This window comes from Octopus sinensis, linkage group LG6 (assembly GCF_006345805.1).
Source record: "Octopus sinensis linkage group LG6, ASM634580v1, whole genome shotgun sequence".
NCBI classification, from domain to species: domain Eukaryota; kingdom Metazoa; phylum Mollusca; class Cephalopoda; order Octopoda; family Octopodidae; genus Octopus; species Octopus sinensis.
The window spans coordinates 4,164,369-4,192,354 of NC_043002.1; the positions used below are offsets into that span (position 1 = coordinate 4,164,369).

Consider the following 27,986-nt stretch of genomic DNA (forward strand, 5'->3'; position numbering starts at 1 on the left):
AGATAAGAGAAGCACCAGACAGAAACGTGAACTGGGGTCAAGCCTAAAACCCTTGAAGGGGACAGTTCCCACATGGCTACAGTTTAATGACCAAAACTAATAAAAGAATTCTTTGTGTCAGCAGTCGTGCTTGGTTGATTTTACTTATCAGTGAGTTGAAACGAATAATGGATTACATTTGCAGATTTTTAATGTTATATAGTTCATAAAGTCATGGGTCATTGGCATCACATGAACCATGAACAATGCCTAGATTTTCTAGAAGACAGAAGTTGCAGTTCTTTTGGTATCCTACCCAGAATTAGACATGTATTTCATTCTTCAACTCCAAATATATTTAACCCTTTAGAATTTAAACTGGCCACATCTGACCCAAATATTCCACCAATTTTATGCTCTAACTATATATACTCTATTATGCTCTAACTATATATACTAGGCGCAGGAGTGGCTGTGTGGTAAGTAGCTTGCTTGCCAACCACATGGTTCCGGGTTCAGTCCCACTGCGTGGCATCTTGGGCAAGTGTCTTCTGCTATAGCCTCGGGCCGACCAATGCCTTGTGAGTGGATTTGGTAGACGGAAACTGAAAGAAGCCTGTCGTATATATGTATATATATATGTATATGTGTATATGTTTGTGTGTTTGTGTTTGTCCCCCCAACATCGCTTGACAACCGATGCTGGTGTGTTTACGTCCCCGTCACTTAGCAGTTTGGCAAAAGAGACCGATAGAATAAGTACGGGGCTTACAAAGAATAAGTCCCAGGGTCGATTTGCTCGACTAAAGGCGGTGCTCTAGTATGGCTGCAGTCAAATGACTGAAACAAATAAAAGAGTAAAAGAGTATATGACCTCTCATACCTACTGTAAGATCTCATTTTAAAAATAAATAATCCCATTATTGAAATCTCAATGAGTAATCTAAATGCTAAAGGATTAAAGAGTACCATGCTTTCCTTTTTATTTTAATTAGTCTTTTTTTTAATTAGTCTATCAGAATGATACAAGAAATTTTTGGAAGGATATTCTGAGTCCTATGCAACGAGTTCAGCTGTTTTCTGTGATGATAGATGTTGCATTTCACACCATTCTTTAGCAATTGCAAACTAGATCTTGGGGTTTGAAGTTGAATCATGATAATATCAGATATTATTAGCATTCAGCTCTAACATAGAGATTGTTTGTTGAGTAGCAACTGGACTTGTGAAATGTGCCTTGATAAGGGAAGAATAGTTTTTACTTTCATAGACTCATGGTGTACTGTATTATATACTCTCTTTGCAATAGTTTTAGAACAGTCATTTGTTACTACTAGTGAATACTTAATCTTTTCCATTCAAGTATCTGTATGTTAGTGCCTCATCATAGTACTTCCACAAGACTGGTAAAAGTGACTATCTCTAAGGATACAGGCCTTGTTCTTTCATTGATGTAAGATACATGAACACTTAGTTAGGTATACCTTGTCCAGAACAGGTGGAGGTGGGTAACAAGAAGAGTATCCAAGTGTAGAAAAGTAGCCAAAACAAATTCTGACCAATGATAAAGCAATGGTGATATATATTATTGAGTCCTTTTTCAGTTATGCGTTTACATTTATGCTAGTTCAATGACAGTAAATTAAAAGAGGCAAGGTTTTTAAATTCGTGTATTTAATACACAGTTGTACATGTTAAATGTTGATTTTATTTATGTGTTTCATGAATCAGTTATGTTTGCAAAGATGAAAAACAGTTACAGTAAATGACTGCACGTATGTATGTATATGTGTGTATATATATATATATATATGGCCTCAGAGTCAATCTAGCTAAAACCAAAGTCGTAATCAGTAGGAAGGTAGACAAATCACAAACACCTTCAGGTAGATGGCCCTGCTCGATCTGTAGAAAAGGTGTAGGTAGAAACTCTATAAGATGCACCAAGTGTAAGCTATGGACACATAAGAGATGCAGCAATGTCAAAGGAAGGCTAGCTAGGAAGATGGTTTTTGTATGTGGCAGATGCTCAGGAACAATAAACACTGAAAATGCTCTGAGACCAACTTCCGTCACTTTCCAGGGAGAAAAACTAGAAATAGTTGATAGTTTCCGTTACCTAGGTGACCAAGTCAGCAGCGGGGGCGGGTGTGCTGAAAGTGTAACTGCTAGAGTAAGAATAGCTTGGACAAAGTTCAGAGAGCTCTTACCTCTGCTGGTGACAAAAGGCCTCTCGCACAGAGTGAAAGGCAGACTGTATGATGCGTGTGTACGAACAGCCATGCTACATGGCAGTGAAACATGGGCCGTGACTGCTGAGGATATGCGTAAGCTCGCTAGAAATGAAGCCAGTATGCTCCGATGGATGTGTAATGCTGGTACTCACACTCGGCAGAGTGTAAGTACCTTGAGAGAAAAGCTGGACCTAAGAAGCATCAGTTGTGGTGTGCAAGAGAGACGTTTGCGCTGGTATGGTCATGTGGCGAGAATGGATGAAGATAGTTGTGTGAAAAAGTGCCACACCCTAGCGGTTGAGGGAACCTGTGGAAGAGGCAGACCCAGGAAAACCTGGGACGAGATGGTGAAGCACGACCTTCGAACTTTAGGTCTCACTGAGGAAATGACTAGAGACCGAGACCTCTGGAAGTGTGCTGTGCGCGAGAAGACCCGGCAGGACAAGTGAGTCCACAACCCGTGGCCTTCTACATGGGATGGAGCCAGCCTACGTATGCATACCTTCCCTTCTTGGGACACAAAACTCTACTTGTGAAGACGTGTTGAGGCAAGTGAGGATCAGAATCGAAATCGATCAATGGAAATTGCGGATGTGCTACCAGTGCTGGTGGCATGTCGAAACTCTGCTTGTGAAGACCCATTGAGGCAAGTGAGGATCAGAATCGAAATCGATCAATGGAAATTGCAGATGTGTTACCAGTGCCGGTGGCATGTAAGAGAACTTTCCGTTTCGCGACCGTTGCCAGCACCGCCCCGTTTCGTGTCCGTTGCCAGCCTCGCCTGGCCCTCGTGCCGGTGGCACATAAAAAGCACCATCCGTTCGTGGCCGTTTGCCAGCTCTGTCTGGCACCAGTGCGGGTGGCACGTAAAAAGCACCCACTACACTCACGGAGTGGTTGGCGTTAGGAAGGGCATCCAGCCGTAGAAACACTGCCAGATTTGACTGGGCCTGATGAAGCCTTCTGGCTTCACAGACCCCAGTAGAACCGTCCAACCCATGCTAGCATGGAAAACGGACGCTAAATGATGATGATGATGATGATGATTTACGTATATATATACCTGAGTAAGCACATAAATGTGAAACAAGGTGGGAAAAAATAGTACTCAAGTACTGGAGGTAGAGTAATGTGCTCTGTTATTAAAGCTGCAAAAACATCACAAAAAACTGCTACTCAGAGTTTCACATTTCCGTTCGTCAAGCAGTTGTGATCAAGAATGGATCACATTCTTCATCACAACTGCCTGATGAACAGAATCATGAAACTCTGAGTAGCAGTTTTTTGAGATATTTTTGTGATGTTTTTACAGCTTTAATAATAAGGTATATATATATATATATATATATATATATATATATATATAAATATGTAGATTAGAGAAACATAAATCCATTGATTGATCTGTCCAGCTATACAATATGATCAATATTCCCCCCTGCAGCTTGTATTAAGTGCTCAACACGCTTTGGTAGATTAGCAACAGCAGCTGAAAAGTCCTCTATAGTGAAATTATTGCATGCTTCTATGATTTTGCATTTCATTTCAAACAGAGTTGTTGGAGAGTTATTATGAAAAATTTTAGATTTCAGACACCCCCAAAACCAATAGTCTACTGGTATTATGTCAGGGGATCGTGGTGGCCATTCATTAGAACAGCCGGGAGAGATCACGCGTTCCCCTGTGAAAGTGTTAACGAGAAAATCTTTTACGGCTGGTGCAAAATGTGCAGGTGCATCATCTTGCATGAAAATTGTCTGAGAAAGTTTACCTTTTCTAACAAGTTGAGGTCGCACATGCTGTTGCAACATAGCGAGATAATTATCAGCATTGATGTGTTCATTTTCGTCAAAGATGAATGGTTCCAGCGCAAATTCAGATGTAAATCCCATCCACAGAGTTAGTCTGGGACCATTCAAAGACAGTTCTAAATCATTTTCTGTTTTGTGTCGACTCCAGATTCTGCAGTTATGGCGAATAATTCTCCCATCAAGATAAAAGTGGGCTTCATCACTCCAAAGAATGCGTGAGATCAAATGGAGATTTTCCTGAAGCCAATTGGCAAAGGTAAGGCGTTTGGGTTTGTCCCACTCATTCAGCTCTTCTACCAGGGACATTTTATAAGGATACAACTCAGGATCGTTTCTCAGTAAACGGTAAACTGATGATTTTGGAATTCCAGTAGCTGCAGCAATGGCACGTATGGATGTTGTTTGCAGGTAGGTTTTCGCATCATCAATCAGGCTTCTCCGTTCGTCCGCCAATGATTTGCGACCAGATTTCGGTTTATCCATGAGAGTGTAAGTTTCTTCGAAACGTTTAACAAGTTTAGTAACAGTCGTTGGGTCACAAGGGTCATGCTTTAATCCCTTTTCTTTTTTGTATAAACGAAGGGCAGCAACAGGAGAATTCCTTGATGCGTAATAACAACGCAAAATGTCCCGCCTGGTTTCAAGATTCATTCTGAAAAACCTGAAACAGATTAATGGATATTGTTTATGTTGCAGTAAATTTATTTCAAAATAATATATGCTTGCTTTAATTACTAATTAATAGTTGAATATCAATTACAGTTTAATGCTTAAATGTTGCTTTGCTTATAAGCAGTAATGACCTGGATCTGGTTGATACATGTTTTATTTTAATGAGAAGCAGTTGTTGACATTTTATTAGATGCTGACCAGAGATCCACTGGGGAAGTTATAATGTCAGTCATGCCCCATAATCAATTGACTCTGCTTACCTGCGCTTATTCAGCCAGGAATTCAACTAACTCTATAATGTTTTGAAGTGAAAGCTAATCACTAAGCTTGCTGCTTAAAATTTACTTTTTTAATATTACAATCGGAAGTAAAGCTGTGTGAACTGGGAGGATGGTTAGCATGCTAGGCAAAATGCTTAGTGGTATTTCATCTGTCTTTAGGGCGGCGAGCTGGCAGAAACGTTAGCATGCCGGGCGAAATGCTTAGTGGTGTTTCGTCTGCCGCTACGTTCTGAGTTCAAATTCCGCTGAGGTCGACTTTGCCTTTCATCCTTTCGGGGTCGATTAAATAAGTACCAGTTACGCAGTGGGGTCGATTATAATCGACTTAATCTGTTTGTCTGTCCTTGTTTGTCCCCTCTGTGTTTAGCCCCTTGTGGGTAGTAAAGAAATAGGTATTTCATCTGTCTTTAGGGTGGCGAGCTGGCAGAAACGTTAGCATGCCGGGTGAAATGCTTAGCGGTATTTTGTCTGCCGCTACGTTCTGAGTTCGAATTCCACCGAGGTCGACTTTGCCTTTCATCCTTTCGGGGTCGATTAAATAGGTACCAGTTACGCACTGGGGTCGATATAATTGACTTAATCCATTTGTCCTCTCTGTGTTTAGCCCCTTGTGGGTAGTAAAGAAATGGGTATATCAAATCTAGTAATATTTACTGTTGATGATGACCAAGGACATCATGCAGGAGAAGATGGGTCATGATACATCTGTGGCTGATGAGGCTGGATGCAGGCTTGGAAGGTTCTGCCGAAGGTTCATTGCTGTGAATGGAGACCAAGAGTCAGCTCTGGACCTGCTCAGCTCCTGTCTTCTTTGTGCTCTTACAAACCCGTTCTGTTTGTAGGAGGTGGCACCTCTGTTGGTGCAGCTATGCAGGGCAGGGCAGTCCTTGTGCTTGCATTTCTCAAGTGTCAGGCTTGATCTGAAAGTACTTCTGTGAGGCTTTGAGTGTATCTTTGGTGCTTGGTACTTAGTCTTAAAAAAAGGACAAAATATGTTTTTTTTTTTTTAAACCCAAGTCATCAAATATGCAACAGTATTTTCCCACCTCAGAAGTTATTCCTTCTCATCTCCCCAATATATTTCAACACATTTAACCCTAACCCTATTAGATGTCCTCCCTCTACAGCTTGCTGGTCCTTCTCTTTTGCTTCTTTCATGAATCTATTGCTTTATTTCATTAACTTTACCCTTTTTATTGTCTCTGGGGAGAGTCATTTTCTTTTTGTGCCTTATAATTTAACACACTCACCGGTAAAATTTCCACTTTTTTCTTATTTTTATTGTCCTAAAATTTTTGTTGCGTCTTGCAACTGAAAAGGTTGCGAGACACAATGAAAATTTTAGGACAATAAAAACAAGAAAAAAGTGGAAATTTTACTGGTGAGTGTGTTACATAACAAGGCACAAAAAGAAAATGACTCTCCCCAGACACAACAGAATATGCTTCAACACACGAACTCATATAAAGAATCTTGCCAACCAAATCCCAAAACGAAATATTTACCCCATTTGTTACAATAATTCTGATTAAGTACATTGCCTTTATTTCAATTAACTTCGAAAATTATTGAGAATTTAGTAAAATAATTTGGTAAATACGAAGCTGGTATTTGGAACATAAACATGAAATTTTGACGGAAGACTTTAATGCTGGTCACTTCAAAACAGGAAATTTCTATCACAGAACCAAGGGAAGTTCCAAGTGGTTAGGTATTAAAAGGAATAATAGAATTTTTGAAATTTCATACTGATTGTTGTTAATGTCGACCAACTGCAGTTGTTTGAGATTCTAAAATTCACTTTATTTTAAAATTGGATTTTTAGATCTTCATCCATCCAAATTGGGTAACTTGTCTGGACCAACAAATCATGTTGCCCTTCTGATAGCTGAAATATCTCATCTGTATATCATCATCATCATTGTTCGACCGTGGTCGAGACAATGGAATTTACTGTTACGCCAGACTTCACGGTCCATCATGGCATTACGAAGGTCCTGTTGCTGGATGCCTGTATCCCTGGAGATTACATCAGGGTAGGAGAGTGTGCATCCTCTGGTATCGCGAGCAGATGGCTTCCAGAGGAGAAGAGGAGAAATTACCTCGTTTTCAATTCTACAACAATGTCCAGCAAACTGATCTGCATATACTGCAACTCCAGATGATAGCAGTAGTTTAACCGAACTGGTTGATTCTGCCCACTGATGGATTTTTGGTCAGTTTATCCTCTCAGAATCTAGAGATATTTGCCATTGACTCAATAAGTTTATCGGTTGAAATAGTTCACATCCATCATGATTTCAATGTACCCTGGTTACATGTGATTTACTTAACCCAAGGCTGGAACCCTGGCAAGTGGTACTACTCTGGGCCAGAGTAGACCTAGGAATAATAATGGTTAAGAAGTGGTTCTACATTCCTCAAAACACTGGAACTCCTGAGCCAGGGTCCCATTACTGGATGCAGTTCAAATTCATAGTGGACGCGCAATGGCCCAGTGGTTAGGGCAGCGGACTCGCGGTTTCGATTCCCAGACCGGGCGTTGTGAGTGTTTATTGAGCGAAAACACCTAAAGCTCCACGAGGCTCCGGCAGAGGATGGTGGTGATCCCTGCTGTACTCTTTCACCACAACTTTCTCTCTCTTTCTTCCTGTTTCTGTTGTACCTGTATTTCAAAGGGCTGGCCTTGTCACTCTCTGTGTCACGCTGAATATCCCCGAGAACTACGTTAAGGATACACGTGTCTGTGGAGTGCTCAGCCACTTACACGTTAATTTCACAAGCAGGCTGTTCCGTTGATCGGATCAACCGGAACCCCCGTCGTCGTAACCGACGGAGTGCTTCCATCCATCAAATTCATATCCTGAGGCCTTTTGTATTAGTCTCGAGTAATATTTATTTATTCCTGATATTAGAAATGTTTTGGCCTTTTTTTTGTATAGTACCTGTAGTTAGAATTTAGGTAGCTTAACAACTTGCTAAAATTTTAGAAGTACAGTGAACAGACTGTAAATATTTTGGCAATACATTATTGCTAAAAGACCAGTCTCTGTACAGATTTAGAGTGTCTTCCAGTCAAACAGCTTATATTTTATACGCTAATAAAAGCAAACACTATTAATTCAATGTTTAACTTCAATAATTTTTATTTCATAAATCTTAATGTCACACATATGTAGAAAATGTAAAGTGCTACTATTAAAATTTAAAAAGTTTTCTTTCAAATCTAAGTTTATATATGCATACTTTTATCTATTGAGATGTGTGCATATATCTTGTTCTATGTATTTATCTTTATGTGGTTTGCTTGTATGTCCATGTCTTCTCCTCTGGAAGCCATCTACTCGCAATACCAGAGGGTGCACCCTCTCCTACCCTGATGTAATCTCCAGGGATACAAGCATCCAGCAACAGGACCTCCGTAATGCCATGACGGACCATGAAGTCTGGCGTAGCATGGTAAATTCCATTGTCTCGACCACGGTCGAACAATGATGATGATGATGTGTATGTACATGTATCTGTGCAACGTGTCCTTTAAGAATATCTGTGTGGTGAGTCTGTAGCTATGCGGGTGTTTAAATTAACATCCTTGTGTAGGACTCGACAGAGGAAATGGTCTAAAAAGCCAATTTCTTCCTACCGGCCTTTCTGACGAACACCAGCATTGTGGTTTTCCCCTAACACTCATGCCAAACCATTGGCAAAATTGGATCTATAATATTGTATTGTAGAAATATTAATCTATATTTATTCATTTCTTTAAAAGGCCAGTCACAACTCTGGGTGTAATCCTTTTTATTTCCCAGCACTCTTGTTCTTTCCTTCTTTATTTACATAATCATATATTTTCCTTCCCCGACTCTTTCTTCCGGGGTTAATATAAACAGAATTACCAATCAAGCACTGGAGCCGATTCAATCGACTGCTGGTCTGTGCCACCTTGGTACAGTGAAGCCAAACCGTGGTGTTCGGACAGTAGACGAAGTATACACAACATACTCTATAGTAACTGAGAATACAGTTGAGAGGCTTGGAGTCCGAGTCATCTCGGTGGCTATCCCTCTCATCCTGGCACGAACAACCTTTTTCGAGAAGCAAGTCACATAAGACGTGGTTCACGCTGCTAAAAAACTCGAGGTAATTTTTTCGTTGGGTGTGCCATTTAGTAAGTCCCGCGGGCCGCCCGCAGGTTGTCCATGACTGATCTAATCGAACGCTTAATTTCCTTTCATGACCGCAAGAAATCCACCTTTCGTATTTCTTTTTCCTAATAGTTTTTCTGTAAACACCCCTCAGACAGCTGTACTTTGTTTATGTACGATATTTACAAGCTTCAAACTAATATATTATAAACTCATTCCTCCTTGGGGATGATTTATAGGAATATTAAATTGATGTTACTACCTATTTTATAGATCTTTGAGTGAAAAGCAACGATGAGCGCGGCAGGTTTTGAACTCAGAACGTAAAAAAAGGACTTCACTAAATACCGAAGATATTTTCGCTGACGTTCCAACGATTCTGCCAATCAAAGGACTGGTGGCTTTATTTAAACAGTTTATTATAGATTTAATATGTATTTGTTTTATTAACACTTAAACTATAACCCTACTTATAACAGAACGAAGTTTTCAGAACCACTAAGAGTCTTTGCTTGTTAGAAATAGCAGCCAAACCTCCTCTTTTCCTACAGTCTCAAATAAGAAAACGAGTAAATATTCTAAATTACAACAAAAGAAATCGGATAGTCACACTCGGTGAAATGAGTTCGACTGGGTTTACGTGGAGATAGACAACTAATATATTTTTTATGTGGTGTTTGTTTGCATTAATGATGAAAGCAAGTGCTTTCCACTATTTTTAATGTAACATCTCATGATTCAAGCCCACTGTATCAGTCGAAGAGTCTTTTACTCCCGCAGTTTTAATATAATTAACTCCGAAAAATCATTTATCTATTTTAATAGCCTCTCAAAACGGAAAAAAAAAATGCATTTTGCGGTTATATTCTTGGTAGACCTAAAGTTTTGGTAACAAATTCTTAAATCATATTCGGAAATTAAAAGTTTATGTCTACAAGTTATCGTAAATGTAAATATCTCTTCACACAGAAACGTATGTAACGATGTCTTCATACCGAATAGATTTAAATCTAAACAAGAAATTTAGGTAACAAACGTGTGGAATACATCCGTGAGAGTGTATTTATAGATTTTTGATAATTAAAACTAACTTACTTTACAGGACAAGAAACATTTAAGGCGCCGCAAACTGGTTTTATAGACGGAGATAATTAAGTAAACGGGCACGTGCTTCGCTCGATATAACAACACACGTTTATAAATATATATATATATATATATATATATATATATATATATATGCATGCCGTGGCAATATTATATGAAAACGAGATTTCGTGAAATATATTCTTATAATCAATTTGGCGAAGTTTACCGAAACTATGCCATCAATTTTTTTTATCTTGGGTAAAAAATAAGTCGATTTATGTGAAATATTGTCTACATAAATGTGTTTATATATACATACGTATATATTAATGTAACCGTGTATCCAAATATATTTAAAACGTTAGCGGAATAAAAAGAATATAGAGGCAACGTCTTTTTTTCTATTAACAGAAATTTTGCACAAATCGAAATAGATTTTGCAATGAACACTATTCAAAGAAAGTAATTTGGTGCAATTTTTGTTCACAATTCTTCATGGCCTCCGAACAGTTTTCCTTAAAATTCTTTTTCAGAACTTCACGGATTCTTAATTGCTCAGTTGTAATATCTATTTTGTTGTGAAGTGCTGTTATATCTTAGTTTACTTTCACGGTTTTATTGTTTCTGGGTTCACACTTCGCCGTTACATTAATTTTTTTTTCCTTTTTTGATTCTATGCAAAATATTTCCATGCTCTAATCATCAGGTTTATGTATCTAGGAAAATAAAGATAAATTTACTAATTGGTTTCGTTACAAAGGTGGTTGTTCTTATAGCAAAACTCGGCCTGTTCTTGAGCACCTTCCGTGAAAAAATAAGTTTTAAATTCTAAGAAAAATTAAGGGCATGACTTAATCTTTTTCTCCAGCGCTACAGCGAGAATATATCAGCATTAAATTCAGAATTCTGGCCACATGCCAGACACAATTCAGGCTCTCAACTCGTAAATTCACTGTAATAAAATTCCTTTTCAACAGGCTTTGAGCCATTTAACATTACCCCAAGACAAATTCAAAGGTTCCCATCACCTTCAAACGAAACTTGGATAAATTTCTTGAAAGCATACCAGATAAGCCATCTATTTCTGGATACATCTCCTTATTTAATAGGCCAAATCACAAAACCTGACTAAACAATGATCTAACATCCTATCAGGTGGTGCTTTTAAGTTAGGACATTGCTCAGGCCAAGGCATGAGTACCGCCGACTTGTATAGGGAATAAACCTGCATATGATCTTTTGACAAAAGCCTCATCAACCAAGTCCTGGGATTTAGCATTTCTCAGTTGGTGAGAAATAGCAAGTCTGACCTAACCCAGTGCCTTGGGCATATGATGACCACTTCAGTGTTCTTGAATAGAACCAAAGGTGGCCTGGGAAATATTAACAAGTCTTCCTTTCAGATCTACTTGCATTCTCCCAGTCAGAGGCAAAATCTATAAGATACACAGCTGCTTTTGCTTTAGGAACCTTATCTTTCCATAGAAATCTGATACCCATTGGTGTTAGTTCTTGGTAGGTCTGCCCACCTGGCAGTTTCTGCAAAGGACCTTATTGTACCTCTTCTGGTATTTAGTCAAAATGGGTCTCCTTTGCCCCGCATTTTAACCCTTTTGTTACCATATTTCTGTTGAGATGCTCTGTGTTTCTTTCAATCAATTTTAAATATAACAAAGAATTTAGTAAAATAACTTAATTACCATTAAGCTAGTGTTAGGAACATAAATTGGGACTAAAGTTTGGTGGAAGATTTTAATTCAAAACTTATGAAAACAAGACATTTGTACTCAAAGCAAGAGCCGGGTTGGTAATGAAAGGGTTAAGGTTACTCTAGTGTGGCAAGTCAACCACTGTGCACAGTTGTGAGGTTTCCGAATGAGTACCTGTGCTTCCCACCAGGAAGGTTGTTCGCTTGAATGTCTGATCCTATTGTACCTGATTGCTCTTACCTCGGACTGTTTCCACTATTAAGCCCCCTTGGTGTAGGTGCTTAGTCCGAAGTTCTCATTGGAATGTGTTACCTTTTTCTCACTCTCCTTACCTTAATGTTTCTCAGCTCTTCCACCTCTGATGGAACCATTGTCATATAGGTTCACTTAGCTTATTAGAAATAGCAGCTTAAGAGTTTCAAATCAAACCAAAGTAATGATGTATTATGAAAGTCCTGAAACAAAACAGCGAAAGTAATGAAAGCTGCTAGAATTGGTTAAGGAAATAAAAATGTAGGACTTGGAAGCTAAATTTTGTTACCTGTTAGTAGAGCAGTGCTCCACAACCGGTATGCTAGGTACACTGCAGTGTTACCTGAATATAATTTTATCCTCTATACCTTTAGTTCAGGTGTGCCACCAGATTTTGAGAAGAATATAAAGTTGTGGACCACTGTTCTACAGGGAGCAGCAGTAAATTCTCTGACAGGAAAAAAAAAAAAAAACAATGCTTTTTTGAACTAATCATTCATTATTTCACAGCTTTGAGCTGTCAATGATGTGATTGTTTATTACAATCTGATAGGAAGCTATTAATCCAAGAAATAACATGGAGTCAAGGTATACAGTTTTAATAGGCCTGTATCTCATGGACGATAAAATACCTTCACTGAATTTCTGAGGTTGGAGTCCAGTGATGGATGACATAAGAATAACTCCATAATGGAAGCTTTACCAGAGATTCCAGTCTTTCTGTTGTATACAATTGTCTTCATTACTTTTAAAATGTGAGCACATAGGCAAACTATTTGAAGGTAGTGCAATGTATTATCGGGGCTCGTGGGCACGAGTTTGAAGCAATCAGAACTTTTCCTAAAATTTATAAATGCCTGTGGCTAATAGCAACAGCACTCTTGCAATAAATTTAAAAATATTAATACAAATTAGAAATACGACCACAAAATCTGATGCAAGAACTATAACATATACTGACTCATAGTTTGATAAGGTGCAGCATTTTGCCTAACCATCATTAACAATAGCCACCAGTTCAGAATTCAATGTCAAAATATATCAAGGCAAGTGAGTTACAAGACAGAAGACTCATTAGTCTTGCAGTGGACTTCACTAGTGCTGATGCCATAACACACCAAAGTACTAACAAGTTGCTGGCAGCAGTAAAACCTATGCAAAGATAAAACATGCACAGGAGCAAACCACAAAAGCAACCTGACCAGTGCCAGTATAAAATGGATGGCAAGAGTGCTCTTCTGGTCAAAAACAAATTCTCTTCGGAGAAAGAGAGAGCAAAATCTGCAATTATGGGAGAAATTAACAGGAGTAATAATTGAATTCCAGAAACTAATGAGATATAGCTCCACACATGGCACTGCAAGTATTTGTTCAGGGATGGAGTTAACTCAGCTGGATAGAAGATAACTTGTATGAGCTGATAAGGCCAATCCCAAAATGAATGAATGAATAATCTCTGGCAGACGAACCCATGACAATGTTTCAAGCTCAATCTACAAATTATTCCATTAATTTACCAACACCGAACAATGAAGAATCACAAGGAGCAAATATAAGATCCATTTGTCACACCACACTGCTTCACAGCTATACTGTGTATTCCACCAACTAACAATTTATATATTATTATAGTATGCTGCCATTGCCAGCTTCGTCTGGTCCCCGTGCCGGCGGCACGTAAAAGGCACCATCCGATCATGGCCGTTTACCAGCCTCGTCTGGCACCTTTGCAGGTGGCACGTAAAAAGCACCCACTACACTCACGGAGTGGTTGGCGTTAGGAAGGGCATCCAGCTGTAGAAACACTGCCAGAACAGACTGGAGCCTGGTGCAGCCTTCTGGCTTCCCAGACCCCAGTTGAACCGTCCAACCCATGCCAGCATGGAAAGCGGACGTTAAATGATGATGATGTTACCATCACCAGGCAACGATTGAACTAACCATTTATTTTTCTAAATAAACTCAAAACTTTACATTCCATTAAACCAGTCAAAAGGAACCAGTGCACATGGAAGAAAGCCCACACCCATGATGCAAACGCAATACTTTTGAAACTATAATGTAATTGCTCTTCTCTAAGTAGAAAAGCAGGACCTGCAAACATCGAAGCTTCATACTCTCAATTACTCCAAGGATTAATATGCAGTGAAATGAAAAGAGATATTTCTAGATTAAGCATTAACAATGTCCCCCAATGAATCCGCACTTTGCAGCACAAAAACAACTCAACAAAATGAAGTTGTGTCAATTTCGGACAGACCGCATCCAGATCATTGTCCAAACAACTACCAGAAACAAATTACTAAAGATCACATAGTATGTGACCTCGTCTGTATCACTAGCGATCTGTCTTCCCTTCCGTGTTTCCGACGAAGAGCTCCGCTTAAAACGTCAAACTCCTTCTTCCCTGAACGTCCAATAATACTTTATTTGTTCCACGTCCTTGCGTTGATTTTGTTTTTGTTTTCTCGTTTGGATTAACTTTATATATATATATACTAGCAGAATTGCTTGAAAGTACTGTTAATGATTGCACTGAATTATGATGATTATTCAGGCAAATATTGATATAAGTTTACGGCGGGAGATAAGGACTTAACGATCAAACGTGTGCCATAGGATTCTTTTGGGGGAACCAAATTTCTGATGAGCATTATAGGGTCACCAACTTTAAGTTTGAGAAAGTGCGCTCAAAGGAATTGAGTACCTCTATTGGATAGTTGATGACGTCCTCTGGGTCAGGAGTTGTATCGATAGACTGATATACATAGACTTCCCCAGGAATGAGTTTTAGCATTTCATCATTAATATGGTGAACAGTTTTATTCCTCAGGGCCAGTATAGCCTTTTTGCCAATCCAATCCATATTCTGATAATTAGCTTGTAGATCTGGGAACACTGCATCTCTGAGATCAGAAGGCGTCTTAACAATGGTACAAATGGAATCGAAGGCAATATTACCATTTTCATCCCCTGGTATCTTGCCTTAGCCAAGTGCAAGGAGGGTGTGAGGAAATGCTGCTGATGTGATATTACGTCGCATATGAGCATGCATATTGGTGGGAAGTTTGAGAGTTACTTCCCTTTATTAAAAAAATATGCATTAAAATGGGGGAAAAAATGATGGTAAATTATTTGTAAAATCATAGACGCGCGCTAATACCCAGAAGGGCTCGACATGAATCATGACTATAAGATACCCGCTTTTGGTTAAACTGCATCGCAAAATGTGGGAGTAGTTAGGAATCTAAATCGGAGTAGACAGACACACAACCTTTCTTTTATATATAAATATTTTAGTCCTAAAAAACTTTGTATGGATTGAATGGTTACCTCTATGGAAATATATACACGCACATTAGACATACATGTGTGTATAGATGAATATATAAATACATTTAAATATCTATATACACTTTTGGGCGATCTTTCTGTTTCTTAGAGATAACTTTATCCCGTCCGATTCGCTCCAAAATTTACAGGGACATGTAGAATGAGGTGACGATGCTCGTGGGCTACCTTAGAAATCCCTATCTTAAAAGGTGTGGTTGCTAGGGGCCATCTTCCTCACTCACCCTATTTCCTCCAGTACCCTGTCACTCCTCTTCATTTGACAGGCCACTACGGTTATTTAATGTAAAGTCTTCCTCAAATCACTCTCTCGCCATTTACTCTCTTCCAAGAACATTTTCACTCACTCTTATCTCATAACTTCCCATAAATTTTACTCATGTATCTATCAGCGTCATAGACAGAAACAAATATTACATCGCCATCGCATTCTATTGTCTACCTGTCAACACACACACAGTGAATTACTTTCACTTTATTCGTTGCACACTGTGTGTGTGCGTGTGCTGCATCCCACACTAAGAAAGGCATTTGACTCATACACCACAATGTGAGTTTTCTCTAAATTTTGCTTAATTGGGGTTGAAATTTTAAAAAGTGGACCTGGCAAGACCCGATGTATTCTACTCTTAAAAATGCTAGGTAAATTGTAATTGAAGAAATCCTATATTGTAGATTTCTACAAGAGACAAAGGGAGGCAGATAAAATCTGCCTTTTATAATAAGAGATATATATATATATATATATATATATATATAGAGAGAGAGAGAGAGAGAGAGAGAGAGAGAGAGATAAAAAAGAGGCAAAACAAGAATTTATACAATGATAAATCTTTAATGGAGAAAAAAATGATAGATGATCATTAGTCAAAGAGACCAAAGCCCATGTCATCATCTGATTCTTCTGACTCCTCTTTCTTCTCTTCTTTCTTTTCTGTAATGGAGAATTAAAGGAAAAAATATAAATATTAGAAAAATACAGAAGGAAATTAAAAAGTAAAAAGAAAAAAAAATGTTTTTAAAGTGGAATAGAGGAAAGAGAAATGAAGAGGGAATGTTTTAGTCTCTCACCTTCAGCTTTCTCTGCAGGTGCTGCACTAGAGGCAGCGGGTGCAGCAGAAACAGCAGCACCACCTCCACTTGGGACAGATGCAAGCTTCAGTTGACCTGTGAAAGAAGAGAAAAAGAAACCCCAATCAAATCCAGACACAATCTTTCTAAGGAACTGCAGTCAAGAAATAGAATCAACAAAACACCAGCATACTACATCACTGCAACAAATTCTGTAGGCTCTTTTAGTGGAAGGGCACAACCTGCACATCCATCATAACTGTCATCTCTCTTTGAGTAAAGACCCTCCCCTCCTAAACCGGCCTTCATCAAACTGACCTTTGTGCAAGCCAACTCCAGTTTGTTACACGTTTAATACCTTATCCTCCAAGCAGCTCAAGCAACTCGAAGGCAGGTCAAGTTTTACGGCCAACTTTTGTTTGCACACACAAGTAATGTTGACTCATCCACCCCCAATTGAAAGAAGAAACAGAAAGAAAAGTCATAATCATTTAATGTCTGTTTTTTTATGCTGCCATGGGTTGGGACAGTTTGACAGGATCTGGCCGGCCAGAGAACTGTCGTCACAGGGCAACACAATTCTCTATGCGACACTTAACGACCATCTTTTTACAGTGTGTATCGGGTGCTTTTCTTTGCGCCAACACAAGTTACCAAGTGACTTGCAAGACAAAACGAAAGGAGGGCCAATCATCATCATCGTTTAGCGTCCGTTTTCCGTGCTAGGATGGGTTGGACGGTTCAACTGGGGTCTGGGAAGCCAGAAGGTTGCACCAGGCCCAGTTTGATCTGGTAATGTTTCTACGGCTGGATGCCCTTCCTAACGCCAACCACTCCATGAGTGTAGTGGGTGCTTTTTACGTGCAAATATCAACAACAAATAAACGTGGCAGTGCCAAAATTACCTTCTTTAATGAGAGTGGCTGGGTCTTTGTCCTTAAGCTGTGAGATGACTTTCTTCATTTTACTGGCTTCGGCCTCAATACCAACGCTGCCTAAAATCTTCTCCAAATCAGCTTCAGTTGGTTGTTTCACACCCCCAAGGGTGGCAAGGAGATAAGCGGCCACGTAACGCATTCTGCAATGAGATAAAAGAAAATGCACACCTGTCAATAAGGCAAATTTATGTTACACTCACTCATCTGACGACTGCATCTCATAATCTGAGACCCAGTTTTCAACACACTAAATACTAATTTGCTGTTACATTCACCTTAACAGAACTTCTCTAATAAAAAAATTATAAGGCAGCAAAAATATAATATAAATTGAAGTGAATCTCAGATTGAAAAATAAAAATGCATTTTAGGTTTCTTATTGTGTAACGTAAAAAATGAAATTAAGAGGCTTTTGGGACAATTATTTACTAATTGAAGAGTTTATTTTTGTACACAGTTAAATCTCCACATTACTTGCCATAGAAGTACATCAGACGGTGGTAATGTAGCAATTAAGGTGGTAAGCTGGCAGAAACATTAGCACGCTGGGCGAAATGCTTAGCGGTATTTCGTCTGCCGTTACATTGTAAGTTCAAATTCTGCCGAGGTTGACTTTGTCTTTCATCCTTTTGGGGTCGATAAATTAAGTACCAGTTACACACTGGGGTCGATGTAATCGACTTAATACCTATGTCTGTCCTTGTTTGTCCACTCTGTGTTTAGCCCCTAGTGGGTAATAAAGAAATATAGAAAATTAATCAGGCTTTCAGAGCATCAAAAAGTCATCATCTGTTGAATGGCCGTAGTGGAGACTGCTGAAGTAAACAAATAGAAATTTGAGCACTTTTCTGTACTTAATGGTAACTACATTTTCTTAACTTACTTCTAAAAAGATTAACCTTACCTCTCAATCTCAACTGCTGATGTAAATTGTATGTTGTAGCATGCAAGTGAAAGCCAACATTGTGACCTTTCAATGACAATCACAAAACAGCCCAAAAATGCAAAGTTCTCTTACATAATTCCTGAGTGACAATAATGGATTTTTCATAGAAAAAGCTGATTGGCATATATTGTCTGGAGCCTAAATTGATACCAGAATGAAGGAGTAGTTCAGAGCATGCAAGACTATTCACTCAATGTGGCACCACCAAGAAAGCCAAAGTCTGGAATATACACATTGTCCGGTGTCTTAACGGGCACCTGACTGAATTAGCACAGTTGGTGTACGCAGGATCACCGAGTTAATGTAGCACTTTTAATCAGTAACTCACAATCTATGAAGAGTGAAAGTGGTCGAGGAAGTGCAAATTTCAATTTGCATTACGAAGAATAACTTCCATTTTTTAAATATGTACATTTGTTTAGAACCATTTAATGAATATAGCATCTTCAAACATGCTCACAATTTACAAGTACCGAGATTGCTGAGAAGTACCTTGTGAAGACATAGATCTATAGCTTTCCTCTGCTTTAAAGGAAAACATCCCAATTTACAATCATGTTTGTCCTGAATTCAAAATGTAAGACAGATTTCAAACTCACAGGTAAAATACATGTCTTATATAGTTTAACAAAGAAATTCAAAATAACCTATTAATCTTGGTAGAAACATGTCCTGCTTGCTCTGGTTTATTTAGCCATGTCTTTGAGGATAACACAAAAACGTTTACTTGTAACACCTGCAAAAACCCGACTCTTTGCAATACAGCATCTATACAAAAAAACTTTAAGAACAATGACTACAATTCCTTAACTATACTTTAAAACACTAAAGCTGTTGAAGGAACTCCCAACTTTCACACTTCTAAATGCTGATTTGCCAGGAATCTAAGAGCATCACTGTACAGTATTACTACCAACCAAAACCTCCCCTCTAGAGCATAAATTGGAAAAGAGAGAGAGGAAGCGAATACAATCAGTCGCCTTTCTAAATGATTTGTAAAGATGTTTCACAGGTGCCATAGCAGTATATCAGACGGTGGTAAAGTAGCATAAAATCTTAATCATACAATCAGAAAATATTCGAAAGTCATCATCTATACTGTCTAGAAATGGCAGCTATGGAAACCCTAACCCATATGCCACACCTTCAGTTATAAATAATTTCCATGTCTTAGCTTCCATTAGAACCCCAGATTTCAGCAACTGCTCCACAGTCCGTGTTAATTTAAAATCATAAAGACATATAATGTGCTGAACATTATCCTAAATACTACTTCCCTCGCCTGAAAATAAATATAAAACTAGTCCAGACACAAACTATAATTCCAACGGCAACAATGACAAGACCCCTATTACAGGGGGCAAATATCACTTGAGCAAAACTGGGCTTTCAGTTTTGCATGTTGGGCCTAATGTAACTTGCACACTGCTGCCCAGTGGGACTGAACTCAAACCAGCATGTCTCAAGTGAACATTTTTTTCATAAGGCCACACTTACTTGACAAACATTAACGTTGTATAAAAAAAAAGAAAGAAAAAAAGGTTTGAAGCCTATACGGTCACCTAAAAGAGAAAACTGGAAGTCCACTGGCTTCGACATGGTCTCTGGATGAGACTCTCTTTCAAGATCCCAGATGCCCCATTAGTCTACAATTCTACATAAACAAGATGCGCAATAAAATCACTATAGTAGTGATGTGCTTACTCCAGTAACCGAGACAATTGGTTAGAGAGAAGAGGGCAACTTGTTTAGAAATAGCAGCCAAATTCCCTACAAACTCACATTAAAAATTCAGAAACGACCACTGAAACCTCTTTGATTACATTTGTTACAAAGAATGGCAAGTCTGTACTGCTAGTTTATTTCGAGAATTCCATGTGAAATGCAGTACAGACGAGTTCTCGGACTTTCGATACACATTTACATAAGAGGTTACAAACGGGGCAGCGCCTTAAGTCGTAATTCAGTGAAATCATACTGTGGACAGTGTTGTGGATGGCCCTGTATCCTTCAATGGCAAGCCCTGCATTTGATCTTGATCTCACTACCTAGGCTTTTAAAAGGTAATGACTTTAAATGGCCATAACTGTTAGACTTTCGAATTAGCTAAATTCATATCATTTCATACTGACATCAAAACAGGATCAGAACTCCTGCGTAGAAGCAGACTTAAATTATACACATTGTCCGGTGTCTTAACGGGCACCTGACTGAATTAGGACAGTTGGTGTACGCAGGATCACAGAGTTAATGTAGCACTTTTAATTAGTAACTCACAATCTATGAAGAGTGAAAGTGGTCGAGGAAGTGCAAATTTCAATTTGCATTACGAAGAATAACTTCCATTTTTTAAATATGTACATTTGTTTAGAACCATTTAATGAAAATAGCATCTTCAAACATGCTCACAATTTACAAGTACCGAGATTGCTGAGAAGTACCTTGTGAAGACACAGATCTATAGCTTTCCTCTGCTTTAAAGGAAAACATCCCAATTTACAATCATGTTTGTCCTGAATTCAAAATGTAAGACAGATTTCACAAACTCACAGGTAAAATACATGTCTTATATAGTTTAACAAAGAAATTCAAAATAACCTATTAATATTGGTAGAAACATGTCCTTCTTGCTCTGGTTTTATCTAGCCATGTCTTTGAGGATAACACAAGAAGGTTTACTCGTAACACCTGCAAAAACCCGACTCTTTGCAATACAGCATCTATACAAAAAAACTTTAAGAACAATGACTACAATTCCTTAACTATACTTTGAAACACTAAAGCTGTTCAATGAACTCCCAACCTTCACACTTCTAAATGCTGATTTGCCAGGAATTTAAGAGCATCACTGTACAGTATTACTACCAACCACAAACTTCCCTCTAGAGCATAAAGAGAGAGAAAGCGAATATAATCAGTCGCCTTTCTAAATGATTTGTAAAGATGTTTCACAGGTGCCATAGCAGTATATCAGACGGTGGTAAAGTAGCATAAAATCTTAATCATACAATCAGAAAATATTCGAAAGTCATCATCTATACTGTCTAGAAATGGCAGCTATGGAAACCCTAACCCATATGCCACACCTTCAGTTATAAATAATTTCCATGCCTTAGCTTCCATTAAAACCCCAAATTCCAGCAACAGCGCTACACTTGTTTATAAATCATAAAGACATATAACGTGCTGAACATTATCCTAAATACTATTTCCCACGCCTGAAAATAAATATAAAACTAGTCCAGACACAAACTATAATTCCAAAGGCAGCAATGACAAGACCCCTATTACAGGGGGCAAATATCACTTGAACAAAACTGGGCTTTCAGTTTTGCATGTTGGGCTTAATGTAACTTGCACACTGCTGTCCAGTGGGACTGAACTCAAACCAGCATGTCTCAAGTGAACATCTTTTTCATAAGACCACACTTACTTGACTAACATTAACCGGTTTAAAAAAAAAAAAAAAGATGGTTTGAAGCCTATACAGTCACCTAAACCACTGGCTTCGACATGGTCTGGGTTAGGGTATTCTCTAGTTGAGATTCTCTTTGAAGATCCCAGATGCCCCATTAGTCTACAATTCTACATAAACAAGATGCGTAATAAAATCACAATAGTAGTGATGTGCTTACTCCAGTAACAGAGACAATTGGTTAGAGAGAAGAGGGCAACTTGTTTAGAAATAGCAGCCAAATTCCCTACAAATCTCAGATTAAAAATGCAGAAACGACCACTGGAACTTCTTTAATTACATTTCTGTTAGATTAGGGCTCATCTGAGGAAAAACTTCAAAAAGAAAGCAACATCCCATTAATTCCGAGAAATTTCAATTGCCCTAACACCGAAAAATGAGTCATACAAGGTTTATTCAAATATATTTTACAATAGTAACACAAAGACCGGGTTAGGACAAAATCTCATCAATATAATTAGTTCGGGTGCCCTTTCGCAGATGTCTATAAAATAAAAAGAATGGCAAGTCTGTACTGCTAGTTTATTTCAATAATTCCATATTAAAAACAACACAGACGAGTTCTCATGGACTTTCGAAACACGAGATATTTTACTTCCCAAAACACATTTACATAAGAGGTAACAAACGGGGCAGCGCCTAAAGTCGTAATTCAGTGAAATCACACTGCAGACAGCGTTGTAGATGGCCCTGTATCCTTCAATGGCAAGCCCTGCATTTGATCACGATCTCACTACCTTAGGCTTCAAATATATTAAAAACAGTACAGACGAGTTCTCATGGACTTTCGAAACACACTCACACAAGAGGTACCAAATGGGGCAGCGCCTAAACTCGTAATTCAGTGAAATCATACTGTGAACAGCGTTGTAGATGACCCTGTATCCTTCAATGGCAAACTCTGCATTTGATCTCGATCTCACTACCTAGGCTTTTAAAAGGTAATGATTTTAAATAGTCATAACTGTTAGACTTTCGAATTAGCCAAATTCATATCATTCCATACGTACATCAAAACAGGATCAGAACTCCTGCGTAGAAGCAGACATAAATTATACACATTGTCCGGTGTCTTAACGGGCACCTGACTGAATTAGGACAGTTGGTGTACGCAGGATCACAGAGTTAATGTAGCACTTTTAATTAGTAACTCACAATCTATGAAGAGTGAAAGTGGTCGAGGAAGTGCAAATTTTAACTTGCATTAAGAAGAATAACTTCATTTTTTAAATATGTACATTTGTTTAGAACCATTTAACCCTTTAGTATTTAAACCGGCCATATCCGGCCAAAATAGTTAATCTGTTTTATGTTCAAACTGACCAGATCCAGGCTCTCACACCTACCCTACAATGTTATTCTACATTAAGTAATTACACCATCAAGATCTTGAAGATATGAGATAATGCATGATTAATTCAAATCAATGGGAATCAATAAGCATTATGTTTGATAGAATAATCAGAACGCTAAAGGGTTAATGAAAATAGCATCTTCAAACATGCTCACAATTACAAGTACCGAGATTGCTGAGAAGTACCTTGTGAAGACATAGATCTATAGCTTTCTTCTGCTTTAAAGGAAAACAACCCAATTTACAATCATGTTTGTCCTGAATTCAAAATGTAAGACAGATTTCACAAATTCACAGGTAAAATACATGTCTTATATAGTTTAACAAAGAAATTCAAAATAACCTATTAATATTGGTAGAAACATGTCCTTCTTGCTCTGGTTTTATCTAGCCATGTCTTTGAGGATAACACAAGAAGGTTTACTCGTAACACCTGCAAAAACCCGACTCTTTGCAATACAGCATCTATACAAAAAAACTTTAAGAACAATGACTACGATTCCTTAACTATACTTTGAAACACTAAAGCTGTTGAAGGAACTCCCAACTTTCACACTTCTAAATGCTGATTTGCCAGGAATCTAAGAGCATCACTGTACAGTATTACTACCAACCACAAACTTCCCTCTAGAGCATAAAGAGAGAGAAAGCGAATATAATCAGTCGCCTTTCTAAATGATTTGTAAAGATGTTTCACAGGTGCCATAGCAGTATATCAGACGGTGGTAAAGTAGCATAAAATCTTAATCATACAATCAGAAAATATTCGAAAGTCATCATCTATACTGTCTAGAAATGGCAGCTATGGAAACCCTAACCCATATGCCACACCTTCAGTTATAAATAATTTTCATGTCTTAGCTTCCATTAGAACCCCAGATCTCAGCAACTGCTCCACAGTCCGTGTTAATTTAAAATCATAAAGACATATAACATGCCGAACATTATCCTAAATACTATTTCCCTCGCCTGAAAATAAATATAAAACTAGCCCAGACACAAACTATAATTCCAACGGCAACAATGACAAGACCCCTATTACAGAGGGCAAATATCACTTGAACAAAACTGGGCTTTTAACACTGCTGTCCAGTGGGACTGAACTCAAACCGGCATGTCTCAAGTGAACATTTTTTTCATAAGGCCACACTTACTTGACAAACATTAACTGGTGTAAAAGAAAAAAAAGATGGTTTGAAGCCTATACAGTCACCTAAACCACTGGCTTCGACATGGTCTGGGTTAGGGTATTCTCTAGTTGAGATTCTCTTTGAAGATCCCAGATGCCCCATTAGTCTACAATTCTACATAAACAAGATGCGCAATAAAATCACAATAGTAGTGATGTGCTTATTCCAGTAACCGAGACAATTGGTTAGAGAGAAGAGGGCAACTTGTTTAGAAATAGCAGCCAAATCCCCTACAAATCTCACATTATTTCGAGAATTCCATATTAAAAACAGCAAAGACGAGTTCTCATGGACTTTCGAAACACACTCACATAAGAGGTACCAAATGGGGCAGCGCCTAAACTCGTAATTCAGTGAAATCATACTGTGGACAGCGTTGTGGATGGCCCTGTATCCTTCAATGGCAAACTCCGCATTTGATCTCGATCTCACTACCTAGGCCTTTAAAAGGTAATGATTTTAAATGGTCATAACTGTTAGACTTTCGAATTAGCCAAATTCATATCATTCCATACGTACATCAAAACAGGATCAGAACTCCTGCGTAGAAGCAGACTTGAATTATCCACATTGTCCTGTGTCTTAACGGGCACCACACTGAATTAGGACAGTTGGTGTACGCAGGATCACAGAGTTAATATAGCACTTTTAATCAGTAACTCACAATCTATGAAGAGTGAAAGTGGTCGAGGAAGTGCAAATTTTAACTTGCATTAAGAAGAATAACTTCATTTTTTAAATATGTACATTTGTTTAGAACCATTTAATGAAAATAGCATCTTCAAACATGCTCACAATTTACAAGTACCGAGATTGCTGAGAAGTACCTTGTGAAGACATAGATCTATAGCTTTCTTCTGCTTTAAAGGAAAACAACCCAATTTACAATCATGTTTGTCCTGAATTCAAAATGTAAGACAGATTTCACAAATTCACAGGTAAAATACATGTCTTATATAGTTTAACAAAGAAATTCAAAATAACCTATTAATCTTGGTAGAAACATGTCCTGCTTGCTCTGGTTTATTTAGCCATGTCTTTGAGGATAACACAAAAAGGTTTACTCGTCGACTACAATTCCATAACTATACTTTGAAACACTAAAGCTGTTGAAGGAACTCCCAACCTTCACACTTCTAAATGCTGATTTGCCAGGAATCTAAGAGCATCACTGTACAGTATTACTACCAACCACAGGTCCAACCCAAACCTCTCCTCTAGAGCATAAATTGGAAAAGAGAGAGAGGAAGCGAATACAATCAGTCGCCTTTCTAAATGATTTGTAAAGATGTTTCACAGGTGCCATAGCAGTACATCAGACGGTGGTAAAGTAGCATAAAATCTTAATCATACAATCAGAAAATATTCGAAAGTCATCATCTATACTGTCTAGAAATGGCAGCTATGGAAACCCTAACCCATATGCCACACCTACAGTTATAAATAATTTTCATGTCTTAGCTTCCATTAGAACCCCAGATCTCAGCAACTGCTCCACAGTCCGTGTTAATTTAAAATCATAAAGACATATAACATGCCGAACATTATCCTAAATACTATTTCCCTCGCCTGAAAATAAATATAAAACTAGCCCAGACACAAACTATAATTCCAACGGCAACAATGACAAACCCCCTATTACAGGGGGCAAATATCACTTGAGCAAAACTGGGCGTTCAGTTTTGCATGTTGGGCCCAATGTAACTTGCACACTGCTGCCCAGTGGGACTGAACTCAAACCAGCATGTCTCAAGTGAACATTTTTTTCATAAGGCCACACTTACTTGACAAACATTAACGTTGTATAAAAAAAAAAAGAAAGAAAAAAAGGTTTGAAGCCTATACGGTCACCTAAAAGAGAAAACTGGAAGTCCACTGGCTTCGACATGGTCTCTGGATGAGATTCTCTTTCAAGATCCCAGATGCCCCATTAGTCTACAATTCTACATAAACAAGATGCGCAATAAAATCACTATAGTACAGATGTGCTTACTCCAGTAACCGAGACAATTGGTTAGAGAGAAGAGGGCAACTTGTTTAGAAATAGCAGCCAAATTCCCTACAAATCTCACATAAAAAAATTCAGAAACGACGACTTCAATGGCAAGCTCCGCATTTGATCTCGATCTCACCACCTGGGCATTTAAAAGGTAATGATTTTAAATAGTCATAACTTAAATTATACACATTGTCCGGTGTCTTAACGGGCACCTGACTGAATTAGGACAGTTGGTGTACGCAGGATCACCGAGTTAATATTGCACTTTAAAACAGTAACTCACAATCTATGAAGAGTGAAAGCAGTCGAGGAGTGCGTAACTTTTTAACTCACATTAACAAGAATTTTATTTTCATATGTACGTTTGGCTTTTCGTCTACAAACACGGATAAATTGAACAAAAACCTCGAAGTATCGTGGTGTTAATTTCAGTAAATCTTGAACGAGCCACGTGGTCTCTGTTCTTAACATTTCCACACAGTTCCATAGAAATCGCCATTAATATCGAATGTGAACGCATATAAACTTATATATATCTCAGTTGGGAGAGCGTTAGACTGAAGATCTAAAGGTCCCCGGTTCAATCCCGACGGCTGATTCGCCTAATTTTAATGACGGTGCCCCAGCACGGCCACAGCTCGTGAGCTGAAGCTAAATGAAATGAATATCCCTTTTTTATACATTTTAAAACCTAAGGATTACTACAGCTATATATACATATATCAATAATATAGGGTGAAATTAATTAATTTAGAAATAATCATTAATTTCTCCCTTTTAAGTAGAAAGAATAGCCAAAACTTTTTGACTGCTATTTCTAAATTCGTTGTGTGGTGAGGCAAATCGTTGCTGAACCCTAAATTAATTAATATATATATATATATAAAGCTATAGTAGTCCTTAAGTTTTAAAATGTATTAAAAAAAAAAGGGATTAATTTTTAAGCAAAAGTTAAGAAATAAATGTAAAGTTTCAATAATAGGTTCACTTATAATAAAATATTGCGTTTTATTAATTTAGATTGTATGAAGAATTCTTAGGAAATTTTATAATTCCTACGGAAAACGCATTTTAATATAAATCAGAGACACAAAAGTGTTGAAGAGAGACAGCATGGCTGTGCTCCATGAGGAGTGAGGGAGAAAAAGGAATTCGGTTTTTTAAGGTTAAAAGTCGTAAGAAGCATCTAAAATATTAATCAGAAGGTAGAAGAGGTTTAAGTGAAACAGTTGGTAGGAAAAAAGGTAAGAATTTGCTTGGAAAGAGCGACTTACTTTTAAGACTTAGATTGACGCGAAAACGTGTTGTGTCACTTATGGAGGAAATCTGCGGAAAGAGACGGAGGCCACGTGGTGCGGGCAGAGGGTCACGTGACGGCGGCGGCGGCCGTCGCTTCGTACGAAAAGGAAAGCGAGGAAAGAGGAGGGTTTAATGAAGAAACACATCTAATTAAGAAATAATATATATAAATAAATTCATATAAAATTTAG

General features: G+C 38.1%; 1 protein-coding gene across 1 annotated transcript; it reads right to left on the reverse strand.

The window, feature by feature from the left end:
- Positions 1–16,338: 16,338 nt before the first annotated feature.
- LOC115213013 (60S acidic ribosomal protein P2) lies at positions 16,339–27,926 on the reverse strand. The gene is made up of 4 exons (XM_029781910.2): positions 27,771–27,926; positions 17,500–17,672; positions 16,595–16,690; positions 16,339–16,457 (listed from the first exon to the last, which is right to left on the reverse strand). Exons 2-4 carry the CDS (start codon positions 17,669–17,671, stop codon positions 16,387–16,389), a joined length of 339 nt encoding a protein of 112 aa, XP_029637770.1. The 5' UTR covers position 17,672; positions 27,771–27,926; the 3' UTR covers positions 16,339–16,386.
- Between the last annotated feature and the right edge of the window lie 60 nt (positions 27,927–27,986).